This window comes from Alnus glutinosa, chromosome 14, assembly GCF_958979055.1.
Source record: "Alnus glutinosa chromosome 14, dhAlnGlut1.1, whole genome shotgun sequence".
Lineage (NCBI taxonomy): Eukaryota > Viridiplantae > Streptophyta > Magnoliopsida > Fagales > Betulaceae > Alnus > Alnus glutinosa.
In genome coordinates, this window is record NC_084899.1 from 17,368,127 (window position 1) to 17,384,984 (window position 16,858).

A 16,858-nucleotide genomic window follows, 5' to 3' on the forward strand; every position below is an offset into this window, starting at 1 on the left:
ATAAAAATGTAGTCGTATAGAAATGGGTAAAAGATGATTAGCTTAACTTCTTCGTTCATATTCTTCTTTCTTCTTCTCTTCCTCTCCTATTCTTCTTGTTCTCCAATCTCCACCCAAAACAACAGACACAGACAGAGAGAGATATAGAGAGATAGAGAGAGGTGTTGTGTGCTTCGGCATAGCGCTTGGGCACTGCTGACCACGAGAAGAGCGTCACTGTCCTCCGGCAGGAAAAGCCTTGGGCGACCCGACCTGAACCGACACTTCTTGGTTTTTTCTTCAAGTCGATCCGTTTAGGTGTGTTTTCTAACCTGCTCTACAATATTTGGATGGTAGTTTAGTGGAATGGAGTCAGTTTATGGTAATGGAAGAATTTTAGAGTTAGGGTTCTCGTGGAAGGTAGATTTATTGCTTTGCTCTATGGCTCTAGTTGATGGTTTATTTATGGATTTGATGATTTATGTTCCATGATAAATTTGATCGAATTGAAAATTGGGTACTTATGGAGAGTTGATTGTAGGCTTTAGGGTTTAGTCCAAGTCTTCTTCTTCTTCTTTTTTTTTTTTTTTGGGTAATTGTGAAAATATTAAAAGCTACGCGTGGACTTTATTTTGATCGACTTTCGTGATTCTAATATGCCTTTTGGAGTATGCTTTTCTTCCGACATATTGAAAATACCCGAATGGATTTTATCCTGCAATCTTGGTCACTTGAATTCGCTAGAAAAGAAGATGCATGCAAGTGATATTTCTGCATAGAGTACTTCATGTCCTTGTCTCTATTTCATAAAGTTATGGTAAAGCTTAATATGTTATTCGTTGATTCCTACGTTCCATCCTAGTTTCAATGTTTGATTGCTTTGAAATTTTGATTTAGCAACCAAAAGAATCATAAATCTAATTTCCTTACTCTGATTTCAGAGACTTGCGTTTAATTTTGACTTGGGAGTTAGATGTTATTCCTTGTAAATTTTGGGTCCAATTATAAATTCTAGTTTATTGAAAATTTGAGTCCTAACTATTTTCCTATTATCTTTGATGTCTTAATTGCTCCCATGAAAATCTTTTAAGCAATATAATGATCTTTGGCTTAATCAAATTTGAATGCTAGAAATTCCTCTTAGAATTATATGAAGTTCGTTATAATTCAACCTGAAGTGAGTTTTATCTTTTAGTACTGATTTTCAACCCAAATTCCTAAATGGAGGTTTTGTAAACCAAGATTTTCCAGTTCAGTGTGGTTTGGTTTGAAATTTAAATTCAGTGTTCAGGGCCTTGTGATCCTTACCCTTTTGGCTGTGCAGAATTGCTTGAAAGCAGCTTTTAATTCTCAAGAAACACATTACTTATCAAAAAAAAAAAAAATTCTCAAGAAACACATTAAAGTTTTGTTTAAGTTAATTTTGATCCTTTAGTTCCTTGGTGAATGAACTTGCTTATAATATATACTACTTGGTAACCATTGGCATGATGCCCTATATGGTGTTATAGGAGAGGAGATAGAGGTCTCAAATGATTCATTGCTTGAACTGTGTCAGTAGATATAATAAATGGCTGAGGGGGAAGACTGGCCATAGCTTCAATAGCCTGACTAAACTTATGGCATGAAGATTTCTGGGATCGGCTTGGTGCTTTTGTGTTAAACTCTCTGAATATGGGTTAATCTTGTTTAGACTTAAAGGTGTTAGGAGGCGCTAATATATGGAAGTAAACCCATAAAGATCTATGTGTGGGGTAGCTCAAAAAGGGGTTGGAAGTGTGTGCAGAAGTTAGAGGGCTCTTTTACTAATACAAATTTGTTGGTCAATGTTGGACCCAATGAGTTTAGACTTGGTAGATGCGATTGTTTAGGCTTGGGTTTAATGAGCTTAAAGGGAAATGTTTTGCCAACTTTTTGGAACCGGTCTTGGAAAAGATCATAGAGACAAAGAAAATACTATTTGGATTCCTAATAAATGTTTTATAACCTTTATCTTGGAAGTATTGTTGGTTAGTAAACCGAAGGCCTTGAAAGCTGATTTAAAAATCTGGAATGAAGAGGAAGTATTGGCAATGTGGATTCCCATAAAATCACAGGAAGTATTGTTGCATAGATTGTTCTCAAACCACTTCCCCATTCTCCTTGATTGTAGTGGTTTTCAAGGAGGCAAAAAATCTTTTTAGTTTGAGAATATGTGGCTTTAGGCGGAAGGCATTGTGGACAGGGTAAGGCGGTGGTGGTTTTCTTATAACTTTCAAGGCTCTCCTAGCTTCATCTTGGCTAGTAAACTGAAAGCTTTGAAAGTTGATTTAAAAATTTGGAATGAAGAGGTGTTTGACAATGTGGAGTCCCATAAAAAATTCTTATGGAGGTGTTGCGTGTTCTTGATGGGTTGGAGGAAGTGAGAGCTTTAGTTGATGAAGAGAAATTGTGGAAAACCTTGGTTATCGGTGTTTTGGAAAAAGCTATCTTAATGGAGGAGATTAGTTGGAGGCAATAGTAAAGGGCTATTTGGCTAAAACAGGGTGACAAATGCACGAAGTTTTTTTATTGGGTGGCCAACTTGAATAGGCGAAACAACTTCATTGAAGCACTAACAGTGGTTGGCTCGGTCTCTTTTGATCAATGTGTTATCAGGGAGCATATTGTACAATACTTTGATAGGTTGTTCTCAGAACAGTTCAATTGGCGGCCTAAGCTGGATGACCTTGTTTTTGACTCCATAGATGTAGAGGAAGCCTTGGGGTTAGAGAGCTTGTTTGAGAGGATGAGTTTCTAAGGTAGTGAAAGGTATGAATAGTGATAAGGTGCCAGGGCTTGATGGTTTTTCTATGGCTTTTCTCCAAGCTTGCCGCGATGTGATCAATGTGGACATTATGGGGGTGTTCCATAATTTTCAAGCTAGTAGTAAGTTTAAAAACACTCTTAATGCTACTTTCATTGTAATCATTCCGAAGAAATCCGAGGCTATTGATCTTAAGGACTTCTAGCCTATTAGTCTAGTGAGTGGAGTTGATAAGATTATTATCAAAGTTCTTGCCAATAGGTTGAGAAGGGTTGTGGAGAAGATTATTTCGAAATTTCAAAATGCTTTTGTTCAAGCTAGGCAAATTCTTCATTCCGTTCTCATTGCAATGAATGTCTGGATGGTAGAATCAGATTTGGTGAGCCAGGGGTGCTTTGCAAACTGGATATTGAGAAGGCATATGATCTTGTCAATATGGATTTTTGACTTGTTGAGGTGGTATGGTTTTGGGGAGAAATGGCGCTCTTTGATAGCGCATTGTATTCCTTTGGTGTATTTTTTTTTGTTTTGGTGAATGGTAGTCCGTCTGGTTTCTTTAGTAATTCCTGTGGTTTGAGATCAGGTGATCCTGTCACCTTTTCTCTTTGTTATTGTGATGGAGGCATTAAGTAGAATGCTTTCTGCTACTGTCAATGGGGTCTTCTCTCAAGTTTTTTTGTGGGGTCTAGGGACTCTAGTGTGGTTGACATCACACATATGTTGTTTGTGGATGACACTTTAGTTTTTTGTGTGGCTAAGGCTGACCATCTTCGCTGTCTACGTGCTTTATTTTTATGTTTCAAAGTCGTCTCCAGTTTGAAAATTAATCTAGCTAAGTCAGAATTGGTTCTTGTGGGTAATGTGGAGAATGTGGATGGGTTGGCTGGCATTTTGGTTGCGATGTCTCTTCTTTGCATTTGAAGTATCTCGGTCGTTCGTTGGAGGCCTCCTATATGGCCAAGTATATTTGGGATGGTGTTATTGAAAAGATGGAGCGTTGGTTAGCTAGTTGGAAAAGGATGTAGTTGTCTAAGGGTGATAGAGTTACCCTTATTAAGAGCACACTTTCCAATTTGCCAAAGTCTTGTTCCTATTTCCTCTCCACGTGGGTGTTGCTAACCGTTTAAAGAAGCTTCATCGAGACTTCTTATGGGGCAAGATAGGAGAAGAGTTCAAATTCCCACTTGGTAAGCTGATCCAAGGTTTGGTCTCCAATCGTTGAGGAAAGGTTTGGGCCTGTGGGGTTTGGAACTTGCTGATGTTTAATCATGCCCTGGTAGGGAAATGGCTTTGGTGCATTGTGCATGAGAGAGAGGCATGGTGGAGAGTTGTGGTAGACTCTAAATTTGGCAGTTCATGGGGTGAATGGTGTTCTAATGAACACTTTAGTCGTATGGGGTGGGGGTATGGAAGAATATTAGGAGGGGTTGGGGGTCGTTTTCAAGTCACAATAGATTTGAGGTGGGAGATGGCGCAAAGGTTAGTTTCTGGCATGGCTTGTGCTGTGGGGAGGTGGATGTCTCTGTCTCGTTTTTCAATTTGTACTTTGTTAGAGTAAGACGAGAACGTGAAGACAAACTATGGCGGATCCCCTAAAAAAAAGGTTGTTCGTTGTTAGCTTCTACAATTTCCTTGTTTGTAAGATGACATTCCTTTTCTTTGGAATAGTATTTGGCGGACTAAGGTTCTTTTAAGAGCGGCTTTTTTGCTTGGTTGGAAGCCATAAGAAAGATATTTACCATAGATAATCTTAGGAAGAGGCACATCGTCGTGGTTGATAGGTGTTATATGTGCAAGAACGATGGGTAGTCTGTGGACCATTTTCTTCTCCATTGTTAGAGATGGGCATTGTTGAAGTGGGCCAACTGAGATGTGTAGGCGCCGTAGAAGGAAGAAGAAATTTCTAGCTAAGTGGAGAAAAAGGGCTTGAGGTGCGTCGATTGTCAAGCGATTAGGGTTTTTGAGAGAAAAAAATTGTATTTATATGACTTGTGGGAATTTGGGATGGGGCGGGTCGGAATCTGAAAATTTTAAAATCTATTACCAGGTTCTGACCCGGCCTAGTTGGAATTATAAAAATAGATACCGTTACAGATTTTTATTTGTACGGAATCTGTACGTTCGGGTCGGTTTTGTCGGGTTGGGCGGGTTTTAGACAAGTTTTGCCGTCCCCTGTCCATTGTGAGGTAGGTTGTGCATTATGGAGTGCATTTTTTTAATCATTTTAGGCTTTCTTGAGTTATGCCTAGAAGAGTGGCTGATTTGTATGATTGTTGGTCTAGTGGTAGCACTTAGAGTGCTGGTATGTGGAAGATGATGCCTTCTTGTCTCTTGTGGTATCTCTAGACTAAACACAATGATAGAAGTTTCGACGACTGCTAGAGGACGTTGGAATCCTTATTTTTTAAGGGTTAAATACCTTGACCCCTTGTGTTTTAACAACTTAATTTTTTGTCATTTGTGGTTCATTTTGTATCATAAATGGTACCTCGTTTATGGCTAAAATGGATATGTTACCTCCATCTAACTTTCGTCTAAAAATTGATGGAAGTCCACGTCTGTACCCTTAAGAAACTGACACGTGTCCTATGGCCCATTAAAAATATAATTTAAAAATTCAAAAACTAAAAATATTAAAAACATTAAAAAAAGAGAAAAAAATAAAAATAAAATAGTGCGGTGGATCAAGCCACCCCCATGGCCGGTCTGGGGGTGGTTCAACCACCCCCATGGTCAATGAGGGTTGTCCGGCCACCCCCAAGGCTGGGGGTGGCTGAACCTACGATCGGTCTGGCCCATGGGGGTGGTTTCAGCCACCCCCAAGGGCCAAACCATAAGATGAATTTTTTTATTTTTTATTTTTTTTCTTTTGGGTCTTGTGGGGGTGGCCGAACAACCCCCAAGGATGAGGGTGGTTCGGCCACCCCCAGATTGGCCTTAGGGGTTGGCTGAAACCACCCTCAGGGCAAACAGGGGTGGCTCGGCCACCCCTAAGGGCCTTAGGAGTGGTTTCGGCAAATCAATTTTTTTTTTTAAATGTTTAATATTTTTAACTTCTGTTCTTTTTTTTTTTTTTTAAAAAAAAAAATTATTTTTAATGGAGCATAGGACACGTGTTATTTTCTTAAGGGTGTTGACGTGGACTCTCGTCAATTTTTAGTTGGACGGAAGTACTGTCTTTGATACAAAATGAACGACAAGGGGCAAAAAATAAAGCTGTTAAACCACATGGGGTAAAGAGGTATTTAACCATTTTTTTAATACTCTATATTTTGACAGCTGCACTTTTGGTTCCTTTTGTGCTTTAGCTTTCATTGTTTTTTTTTTCTCCTTCTAGCTAGGTGTTTCTCTTGTAGTATCCTATGTACCCGAGTTGGGTCTTTCGCTTTTTATGATATTTCGATTATTTATCAATTAAAAAAAAAGGGTGTATTGTTGGTAAAATTTGGACATTTGGCTAGGACATAAAAGTCCAATACCTAAACTCGGATTTGTGGAACTATTGTGGTTGAAATTGTATATTGAGGATTGTTGTAAGGTTATATAAGGATCAACCTGTTTGAGATTTGGGGTGTGACAATGGGTGAGGAATAATATTATATAATGGTATTTGATACTGCTATACTTGAAGGGCTGGATGGGCTGAACTTGAGTTTGGGGAGGGGAAAGTCTATGAGAAGCCACAGTTTTGGATTATGTGGTTTCAGTTCTTAAGGTGATTTTTGGGGGGTTTATGTGCACACTTAGGATTAATGAAAGTAGTTTATGCCACTTTGTGGGTGGCTTGAACTTTGGGATTTTAATCACAACTAAATCAAATTAACTTAAGATTTTGTTATGTATGTATGTGTCAAACACAGATGAGAGGGTTTTGTTTTCTTGGTTTCCAAACTGGTTAGCTAATTTACTAACAAGAAAAGAAACAGAGGTTAATGAAGGAACCCGTATTGGATTTTCTGTAAACACTACTTACTAGGGTTTCACACTAATTCTTAATTCGTGATGAAAAAGTTTACTTTTTCTCTCCTTTTTTTTTTAAAAAAAAACCTCATGGATTGGTTTCTGCATGTTTAGTTTGGATACTAAGAGTTTGATTTGTTATTTTGTGGCAGCTTATTGAAGTTTGTTGAGTTCTTTGGTTGAGAATGATATACACAGCGATTGACAATTTCTACTTAACCGATGAGCAACTAAAGAACTCACCTTCTCGGAAAGATGGTATAGATGATGCGACAGAGATTACCCTACGAATCTATGGTTGTGATCTCATCCAAGAAAGTGGCATTTTGCTTAGACTGTATCCTACATTGATTTTTTTTTTGTACCCTGAATTTATTTTGGTTTATAGAATTGTTTACTTTTCCCATATCGTTGGTTTGGCTGTTTCCTTAATCTTATTATATACAGACCTCAAGCTGTAATGGCCACTGGGCAGGTTCTGTTCCAACGTTTCTATTGCAAGAAATCATTTGCCCGCTTCAATGTGAAGGTAAGCTTTGTTCTCCCATTACTCTCTTTCATTGCTGAGACATATAGAGGAGAAGGGAAGGAAAACAAAGGATTTATATATAATTGTTTTCAAGGATGCCTTTTCATCTACAAAAAATTTGATTGGGAACAAATGAATAAGTAATTGTTTCATTGACTTGAAATGCTCAGAAAAAAGAAAAAGAAAAAAGAAACAGCATAAAACCTCTTCACCCGTGTTCTTCATCTAAAATTGTTCTGGGATATGATAATGTCTGGCAGAAAGTTGCAGCAGGCTGCGTGTGGCTTGCATCAAAGCTGGAGGAAAGCCCAAGGAAAGCGAGACAAGTCCTCATTGTTTTCCACAGAATGGAATGTCGGAGGGAGAACTTACCAATAAAGTATTTGGAAATTGGTTCTCAGGTTAAGTATCTACCTTCTTTATATTCTAAATTATCGTAGTTATTGTTTGTCATTTTCTTTTTTGGTAGAAGAATGAATTTTTAATTACTTCTTTTCCTTTATGGGTCCTTTTTCTTTTAAAAGTGAATTCTTGTGGTTTCCTAATTTTTTGTTTCTTTTCTTACAGAAATATCATGACCTCAAGACAGACTTGAGCAGAACAGAAAGACATATATTGAAAGAGATGGGGTTTATTTGTCATGTTGAACATCCTCATAAATTTATATCCAACTACCTTGCCACCCTTGAAACCCCTCCAGAACTGAGGCAAGAAGCTTGGAATCTCGCAAATGATAGGTACTGTTTACAGCTTATCTACTTATTGATATATTTTCCCAATAGTTAATCACAAGTTACGTACTTCTCATTTAACATGAAAACTTTGCATCTGCAATTGGCATTCTTCGATTAAGAATTAAGTGTCAATTAGTCTATGGATATATGGGGAGCCTTCTCCCCTTTGTTTTGATTATTAGAGTTCATTGCTAATGGTCTACCATGTGAAGCTACCAATGAAGGATCTCCATTGTTCTGTATTTTTCATATAAGTGATTTGTGCTTGGTTTGTTTGCCTATAGTTATTATTGAAATCTGATAAATTGAGGAACGGAGCAGAGATAATCGAGTATCTGTAACAAGTATATCATTTGATTTGGGATCGAACAAAAGAGTCATTTGCTAGCAGTCTGCCATAGAATTGAGCTGTCGAGATATAAAAGTAGAAGCCACAGAATTGAGCTGCTGAGCGTTGGCTATATTTCTAAACCATGCGGGATGGCAAGTTTACAAAAGGAGACTGGGAAATTATTATGCCAATTGAAGTGCCATTTATTTATTCAACCAGGCTTTAAAAATAAAAACTAGGAGTTTTGGGGATTGCGAGAAGACAAGCTTGGCTTTTCAGCTTTGTTTTCTTAAATCCCTTTTCGAATGGATCTCTGTTGACGCCTTTTTTTATGCCTCTAACTTTGCAGATTTTTGTGCTATTTTTCCTTCTTCTTGATCTTGCTGGGTGTTTTCTCTTGTGTATTTGGGTTGCGTCCCTTGTGCTTTTAATAAATTTGCTTCACTTCAAAAAAATAGAAAATAAAAACTAGAATTGAGACATAGGATTGGAGGAGGGTATAAGCTTTAAAGTCTCTTGGGGAATCTGCATCAGATTTTACTGTGGACTTCGTAAACAGAACAGATCTCTTCTAGTGGAGGAGAGAGAATGCTATGTAAATTTGTGCGCTCTTAGCCAAGATTGACTTTGAAAACTAGTATGAGAGTGGATTGCCAGGCCAAATAGATTATTGTCAGAGTTTATTTTTTATAAAAGTCATCGAAATTCTATAACAAATGAGATATTGTCATAAAAAAAAGGGAAAAAGACAAACATTGCTAATGAAGAACTGTATGTTGATCCAGTTGTACATGGATCTATGCTAGACTCAAATTTCAATTAGTTGAAGATAAGTGTACGTATAGTAGGCTCAAATTTTACTTAGTTGAAGATAGAAATGATTGTACTTACCAAAACTGGTGACATCAAAGAATTAACCTAATTGTCTGTTGCTTGATTCTCTCAAGATGTCACTTGAGTTGTTAATCTATTGAACTATTGTTGGTACCAATTAGATCATGCTACGCTATGTAGATTTGTTTTAATTTGAATATGGCCACTCTTGTTGGTACCAAATTGAGTGAAGAAAATATTCCAAATGGCACAAACAACCTCACAATGTAGCAGAAGATGGTCAACAAACTCCCCATTCTTTTTACATAAGCAACACCAATCAACCACAATGACGTGCCGCCTTCGGAGATTATCCATGGTAATGATCTTTCTTAGAGTCACCTACCAACCAAAAAAGGCGATTTTCAACAGAACCTTAGTACCCTTAATACAACAAACACTTTTCTAAGGGAAACATACACCATCATAACAACCTATGACACTGTAGAAGGATTTAACACCAAACAAACCATTTTTGGATGGAACCCATGACAACTTGTCCTCTCCTTCTTGTCTCACTTGCTAAATACAACACTCTGAAGAACGAGGCAAAGACATCCACCTCTCAATAATGAGTCGTTCTAGTAAAGCTCACGTTTCACTGAATGGCACGTCCAAAAAATTCTACGAGTCGCAATAGAAGCATCCTTTATGCAAGCAATACCAAATAAAACAGGAAAGGCCTCCTTAAGGGGCCGTATCCCCACACCAAAGATCATCCCATAATTTGACTTTGAAGCCATCTTTCACCTCAAATCTAGTATAACTACAAAACTTCTCCCAACCCACTCCATAAGCCCCGATGGGCTCCCTAGAACACCACCCTCCACATGCACTTCCATATTTAGAGCTCACTACCACCTTCCACCAAGCCTCTTTCTCAAGCCCATAGCGCCAAATCCATTTATCTAATAGATCATGATTGAACCCCAGTTCCTAATCCCCAACCATCCCTCAAAGATCGGTGTACAAATCTTGGATCATTTCACCAGGTGATATTTGAACTCTTCACCTAGCCCCCTCATAAGAAATCACGTTGGAACTTCTCAATATAGTTTGCAACACTCACAAGGAGACGAAAAAGGGACTTGAAGTACATAGGTAAGTTGGATAGGGTGCTCTTGAAAAGGGTAATCTTGCCACCCTTAGACAAATACAACATTTTTCAACTAGCCAATTAATGCTTTATCTTCTCAATCACACTATCCCAAATATGCTTGGCCTTATAGGATGTCCCCCAATAGAAGACCAAGATACTTCAAGGGCAGAGACACAACCCCATAACCCAAAATTCCAGTAAACTCAGCCACATTATCAACATATCCTACAGGAACCAATTCCAACTTGGCTTAGTTCGTTTTCAAACCTGACACAACTTCAAATAATATGAATAAACTCCATAAAATGCGTAGATGATTTGTGTCGGCACCATAGAGAAAAGTAAGAAATCATCAGCAAATAGAAGTTGGGATATAATAATCTCTGTCCCCTCAGAGAACCCAGAAACAAACCTCCACTCACTGTAGTTGAAATCATCCTACCCAACGCCTACATCACTATGACCAACAACAAAGGAGAAAATGATCCCCTTGCCTTAAGCCACGAGAGATGCTAAAGAAGCTTGTGGAAGAGCCATTCACCAAAACAGAGAACCATACTGAGAAAATACAAATGAGCTATCCATAAAAACCATTTCCCTCCCCCCACAGAAAAAAAAAAAAAAAAAAAACGGGCACCTTCTCAACATGTATTGCAGGAAATCCCAATTAACATGATCATAAGCTTTTTCTAAATCCATTTTACAAATAACCTTCAGTTCTCCAAATCTCAACCTGCTATCAAGATGTTCATTGGCATTAAGAGCATTTTATGACAGCCCCTAGAATTTTTGGAACGAGGGTGGGGATGTAGCATTAAGGCTTCTTTCGAACTTACCACTAGCATGAAACTCACAAAAGACCTTCATGATGTCCTCTTTCAAAACAACCCAACAAAGCTTGGATGAACGCCATAGAGTAACCATCAGGGCTCAGCGTCTTATCACCGGTCATTGCTTTCACAACCTCCCACACCTCATTTTGCTCAAAATCTCTCTCCAACCAACTAGCCGCAACCTCATCAATAGAATCAAAGGAAAGATCGTCCACCATAGGCCTCCAACTAAACCGCACGGTTCCGTTTTCTGACTTGTATTTACCTATATAGAAAAATGCATTAATAACTTTTGTATGAATTAATTGGCGTTCGTGCATGGGATGACAAAAACATGAAATCAGAAGTTTAACCATATGAATTATTAATATGGTAGTTACTTTGGCTGTTAAAATTTGTTGTAAGGAATCACTATGACAGGGCCCCATAGAAAGAATTACAGAGTTTTCAAAAGGGAATGGTATCCTACACATGCTCAAAAATCATGTGTTGGAGCTGTGGTAGCATGATAATAATTGAAAGAAAGACAATTCAGTGTAACATGAATAAGCTAGAGGAAGTAAAGTGGTTATGATAAAGGGGGGGCAGAGAACAGTGAATTGCATTAGATATGGATGCATTTGGAAGTAGAACCATCTTGTTAACGGAGAGACTGGTGCTGATATGATTTTGTCAGCTGCAACAAAGTTCATTGACTATCCTGATATTCAGTGATAGGGTTCTGATTAAAGATGCAAAAGCCTATGAGAACGACGAGGAGCAGTGCTTAAAAAGACATCCAGTGGGGGATTTAAATATGTGTTCTATGATAAAATTACAATTATTGTCAGAATATAAAATTACGATTTGTGTAGATGACATTCATAGTTTCTTTATTATCATATATCGAACTGCATTATATGATTGGCAATAGGTTTAAGACTTGTGTAAATTTTTTTCATAATTCATGTAGAGTATATGAAGTCTGCAATGAACCTCAAGGGGTTGGCTCAAGTGGTAAGAGCCTTGGTCTTTGTGGTAGTCCCATGAGGTCTAAGGTTTGAATCTCTTTGGGTGCAAACAATTCCTTGGAGCTGGCCCGTCAGCGAAGCCGGAGTATTACCTGATCCGTATGAAGGAGGTGCTTTACATGGGTCCGAGGTTTACCTAACAAAGGTGGGTACACGAAGTGGTCCTGCCTTGGAAGGGTTCCTCGTCATAAAAAATAAAAAATAAAAAATAAAGAATAAAAGTCTGCAATGCATACTCTTATGACAATCACAGTGCTTTTAGAAGTCTGCAATGCATACTCTTATGACAATCACAGTGCTTTTTTGTTTTTTTTGGCTTCTGTTTTTTGAAGTAATTTTTATTTACACGTATATTAATTTCCAAATGATTATTGTGTGCCTGATTGCTTGGAGACTTCAAGGCTTTCTATGCTTATGTCTATAAGCTCCAATACTCTACCAAAGTCAACTCAGTCTTAGTCTCAATTAGTTTGCTGGCTTTCGTAAATCCTTTTTCTCCATTTAGCCCCTATCTAAGGTCATAACCTGTATTTGTTTCAATGATCGCGTTGTTTCTTACCATTTACCCATCTTATTTCTTAGTCTCTCTTTAGCACTTTTAGCTCCTGCTTGAATCTTATAACTGTGTTTTTAAATGTTTCCCTACCCATGAAATCATTTGCTTATGTTTATCTTTTTATCCTCTTTGATGTAGCACTAGTTTTAATGATGTTAGTGTGTAGATGGTATGTATAACCCAAGAAGAGTTATTGCAAGTTGTTCGTTTACTCAGTAACCACAGCGTCTGAAGGTAATAGAGTGCAAGACAGAATTGTATTCGCTATGTTTTAGAATATTGGCTGGAACCCCAAAGTATGTCGTGCTTTTTCTTCAATTGTCTGTGGTGTTTTAGTGTCTTCTGATAGTGGCAGTTGCTCCATGTTTCTTTCGCTATGGTTTATGCTTCACTAGCAGATTGATTTGTTATTTAAGTCTGTTTTCATATTGAACTTTGAGCAGTTTGCGCACAACCTTGTGTGTTCGATTCAAGAGTGAGGTTGTGGCTTGTGGGGTTGTCTATGCTGCTGCTCGTCGGTTCCAGGTACCCCTTCCTGAGAATCCACCATGGTGGAAGGCATTTGATGCTGAAAAGTCTGGGATTGATGAAGTTTGTAGAGTTTTGGCTCACTTGTACAGCCTTTCTAAAGCACAGTACATTCCAGTCTGCAAGGATGGAGACTCTTTTACGTTTTCCGGCCAGTCAAGGGATTCACAATCTCAGCCAGTTTCAAAGGTAATTCTTTCTTCTTCTTGCGTTCGTTAAGTTTCACTGAAAACATTGTCCTTCACTGATATTCTTTCTAGAATTTCTGCAATGTCTATTCCCTCACCAAGTGTTGGATAATTTTTAGACATGCTGCTGTCTTTTTTTTTTCCCCGAGATTCATACTGTAGAGGTTGGTTGCTAGACCTCCTGATTTTTGGTAATGAAACAGCAGCACTTGATGCTCTCTTTAGAAAGAGGATGGCAATTGTGTTGACTGCAGAAAATTTGCTCCATCATATAATTTCACTTATTAAAATATGATCTCCCCAGTAGATTGGAATAAAATTTGAGTTTTTTATTCTTTCTTTTTTTGCAGGAAGTTCCGCAGACTAGCCCTACGGCTAATACCGAGCCTGCTTCAGCAGCAGTTAATCTGGAATCTAGTGAGTCCAAGGATGCATTGGTAAGAGTAGCCATTGACAAGCTGAAGGAAACGAAGAAAAGCGATGATGAACCAAAGAACATGCCTCTTGATGGACAAGCAAGAGATGAGTCCATACAAAAATCCAACCCTGAGCATAGAACAGAGGCAAGTAGAGAAAGAAACAGGGAGAGAGAGAAGGAGAGAGAAAGGGAAAGGGACAGAGAGAGGGAGGACAGATCAAAGGCCCGGGATCATGATAGGGCCAGGGATTCTGACCGGGAACGGGATCGAGAGGAAACCGAGAGGGAAAGAGATAAAGTTAGGGATCGCAATAACCGTTCTAAGGATAGAGGAAAGGATATAGGTATCTTTACAACCATTTTTTTCATGAACTTGATGCCAACATTAGTGTTTATTTTATGGGTAATTATTCTTAGATTTTCTAATGTGAAAGTCTTTTTCTTGTGAATGTAGGAGGGCATTTGGGGAAATCAAGACATCACTCATCACGAGGTTTGCATTTTGTTTCCCTTTGCACTCTATAATCTATTGGGGTTTGTTGTTAACCGTAGTTTCATCGTTTGAACGGCCATCTTCATTTTCAGATCGTGACTACCGCAGTTCCTCTTATTCTTCAAGGGAGAAGGATCGCCACAGACATCATTCATATGCTTAAACCTTTGGTCTTCTTCAAGGCATGCTAGTTGTATATTTTACATATTTTGATCTTGATCTTGATCTTGATAAGAGAAAATATGGTTTATTGAAAACAGGAGCTCTTTTGACTTGAGATTTACAAGCTTTAATTCGACCATTGATATAATGATATGTGGACTATTCCTAACCGTTGATCTTTTAGAATTATCTCACCTAAGAAAGATTCCATCGTGATCGTCCTTTACCACCCAATACATGACGTTGAGCATGTAGACTCCAAGATGCGAATGTTTACGTTTTGACATGCATTCAATCCTCATGGGTTACCATCAAGGGTGGTAGCTCAGCAGCCTTTAAGGCAATTAAGGCAATTCCCATTAGGGATGTACATGCATGTGGATGCTATCCATAATAATTACTTAGTTATTTGCACATGCCGAAGCGGTTAGCAAAGATTATTGTCTGCATATGCAGATAGCGGTTAATAAATAGCATTGACATACCCTATATTTTATATGTATTATATTTAATAAATTCATCAAAATTACGTCATTTTGGATTAGATATAAGTTATGGTACAATTGGTTTGGTTGGCTATATTGCTTTTTCGTGTAACACTTGGGCAAAAACACATAAAGTAATGTGAAAACAATATATTTTTAAACAACTATTGCTTTTTTTTTTTTTTTTTAAAAGAAAGTAAAAGACACTAAGAACTGGTCTAAATCACTTTTAAAGTCGTTTAAAATATGTCCTAATAGAGATCAAAAGAATGCCTAAAAGACCCATTACATAATATGCAGATAGCGGATAATAACTGCATTTAACAACCGCAATAAACATACATATGCGGTTATTAAAAATATGATACAAATATTTAAACGTGATATCCATATTTTGCGGATGCAGTGCAAATATTACAAATGATCGCATCTGCATATACACCCTCAATTCCCATATGGTTAGATAAATACAAGGGCACGGGTTCAATTTTTGCGATGAGGATTTTCATGCCTGATTAGTGTAAATCATTTTGGGTTTCAGTGGTGTCCTGATGAGGCTGGATCAGTCTATAGCTCAATCGGACTTTATAGAACACTTACGATATTTCACCTTCTAGACCTTTCTTGTTATTGGTTTTCAACGAACATGTGCTACTACGATTACGATCAGGTAAAGTAGCTGCAATGATCTTCTATGTGCCTTTTAGAAAATAGGAAAAATAAAAAACTAGAAAATTCCTCATGAGTTGTGAATTGTTAGGCAAAGCGTTGATGACATGAAGGACAGGCAGGCAAATAATTGAGAGGCGATGCCATGTGCCCAATGACGCCTGATCTAGGACAAAATGAATGCACAACTCTAGAAGATGCTCTACTATTTTGGGGCAGCAAGTAGGGGGGAATTTATTGCTCAAATCAAATGCCTTGTGCTAGTGCCTAGTGGAGGTGGCAAAAGCCTTGGAAATATATGATTTCGAGCTTGTATTTGTCAGGGTGGGTGCAACTAGGTGGGTCTCTATGGTTCATCAAATTCATAAGGGAACTCATATTCTATAAGCTTTTTGAAAAATAGGGTATTGGATATTATACATTATGATTCAGGCAGTAAATTGGAAATCTTAGGCCTAGTTTGCTTACGGTTTTGAAAACACCCTTTTAAAAAAAAAAAAATATTAACAAACAACTTTAAATACAATAAAAATATACTCTTTAGTAAATTGTTATATAATTAATATATAACTCGATAACGTGGCAGTGAAAATTGACTTTTAGTTTAAAAAAAATACAGATTTTTACTGCCCTACAACAATATACTAAATAACATTATTTTTTTCATAACAAAAAACACATTTTAAAAAACTTTTCGCACCTCCTGACAGAAATATTTTAAGAAAACATGGGATTATTTTTTTAGAATAATGATTTTTGCACAACTCTTGCATAACTCTAACTAATTTTTTTATGATCAATTATTGGATTTGTTTTTTCTACATAAGAGAACTAAATATTCAATGGTTGATCTTAAAAAAAAGTTGTTAGAGTTGTACAAAAAACATTACTCATTTTCTTTTAATGTTGAATATGAGACGATTTTTTTTCCTTTTTTTTTTTTTTTTCTCTTTTTTTATTTTTATTTATTTTTATTTTTTTCTAATTATTGATTACGACTTAATTACGAGCATTAGGATCGATGGGCAACCACCCATAAGTGGATTTTTTTTTTTTCTTCAACGCATTTGGATCGTAGCGTTTGGTGTTCTTCAAGCGTAACCCTATTAATTTTTGGAACATGTTAAAACATTTATTTTCTAACCATTTTTATATGGTTAGACGAATATAATAACCTAAATCTATGATTAAATAATCTAGTACATAACATTTTTTTTTTTTTTTGG

At 37.3% G+C, this 16,858-nt stretch overlaps 1 protein-coding gene across 1 annotated transcript; it reads left to right on the plus strand.

Moving 5' to 3' along the window:
• The first annotated feature begins 35 nt into the window (after positions 1–35).
• On the plus strand, positions 36–14,647 carry LOC133857606 (cyclin-L1-1-like). Its single transcript, XM_062292875.1, has 9 exons — positions 36–297; positions 6,877–7,061; positions 7,172–7,253; positions 7,514–7,654; positions 7,821–7,990; positions 13,133–13,406; positions 13,756–14,167; positions 14,278–14,316; positions 14,409–14,647. Exons 2-9 carry the CDS (start codon positions 6,910–6,912, stop codon positions 14,477–14,479), a joined length of 1,341 nt encoding a protein of 446 aa, XP_062148859.1. The 5' UTR covers positions 36–297; positions 6,877–6,909; the 3' UTR covers positions 14,480–14,647.
• Positions 14,648–16,858: the final 2,211 nt, after the last annotated feature.

What these genes read in the sequence shown, in the direction of transcription:
- LOC133857606 (XM_062292875.1), top strand. Translation starts at nt 6,910, where the DNA reads ATGATATACACAGCGATTGACAATTTCTACTTAACCGATGAGCAACTA. An exon ending in TTGCCCGCTTCAATGTGAAG is followed by an intron (nt 7,254 to 7,513) that starts GTAAGCTTTGTT and finishes AATGTCTGGCAG; the next exon opens with AAAGTTGCAGCAGGCTGCGT. An exon ending in TGGAATCTCGCAAATGATAG is followed by an intron (nt 7,991 to 13,132) that starts GTACTGTTTACA and finishes AACTTTGAGCAG; the next exon opens with TTTGCGCACAACCTTGTGTG.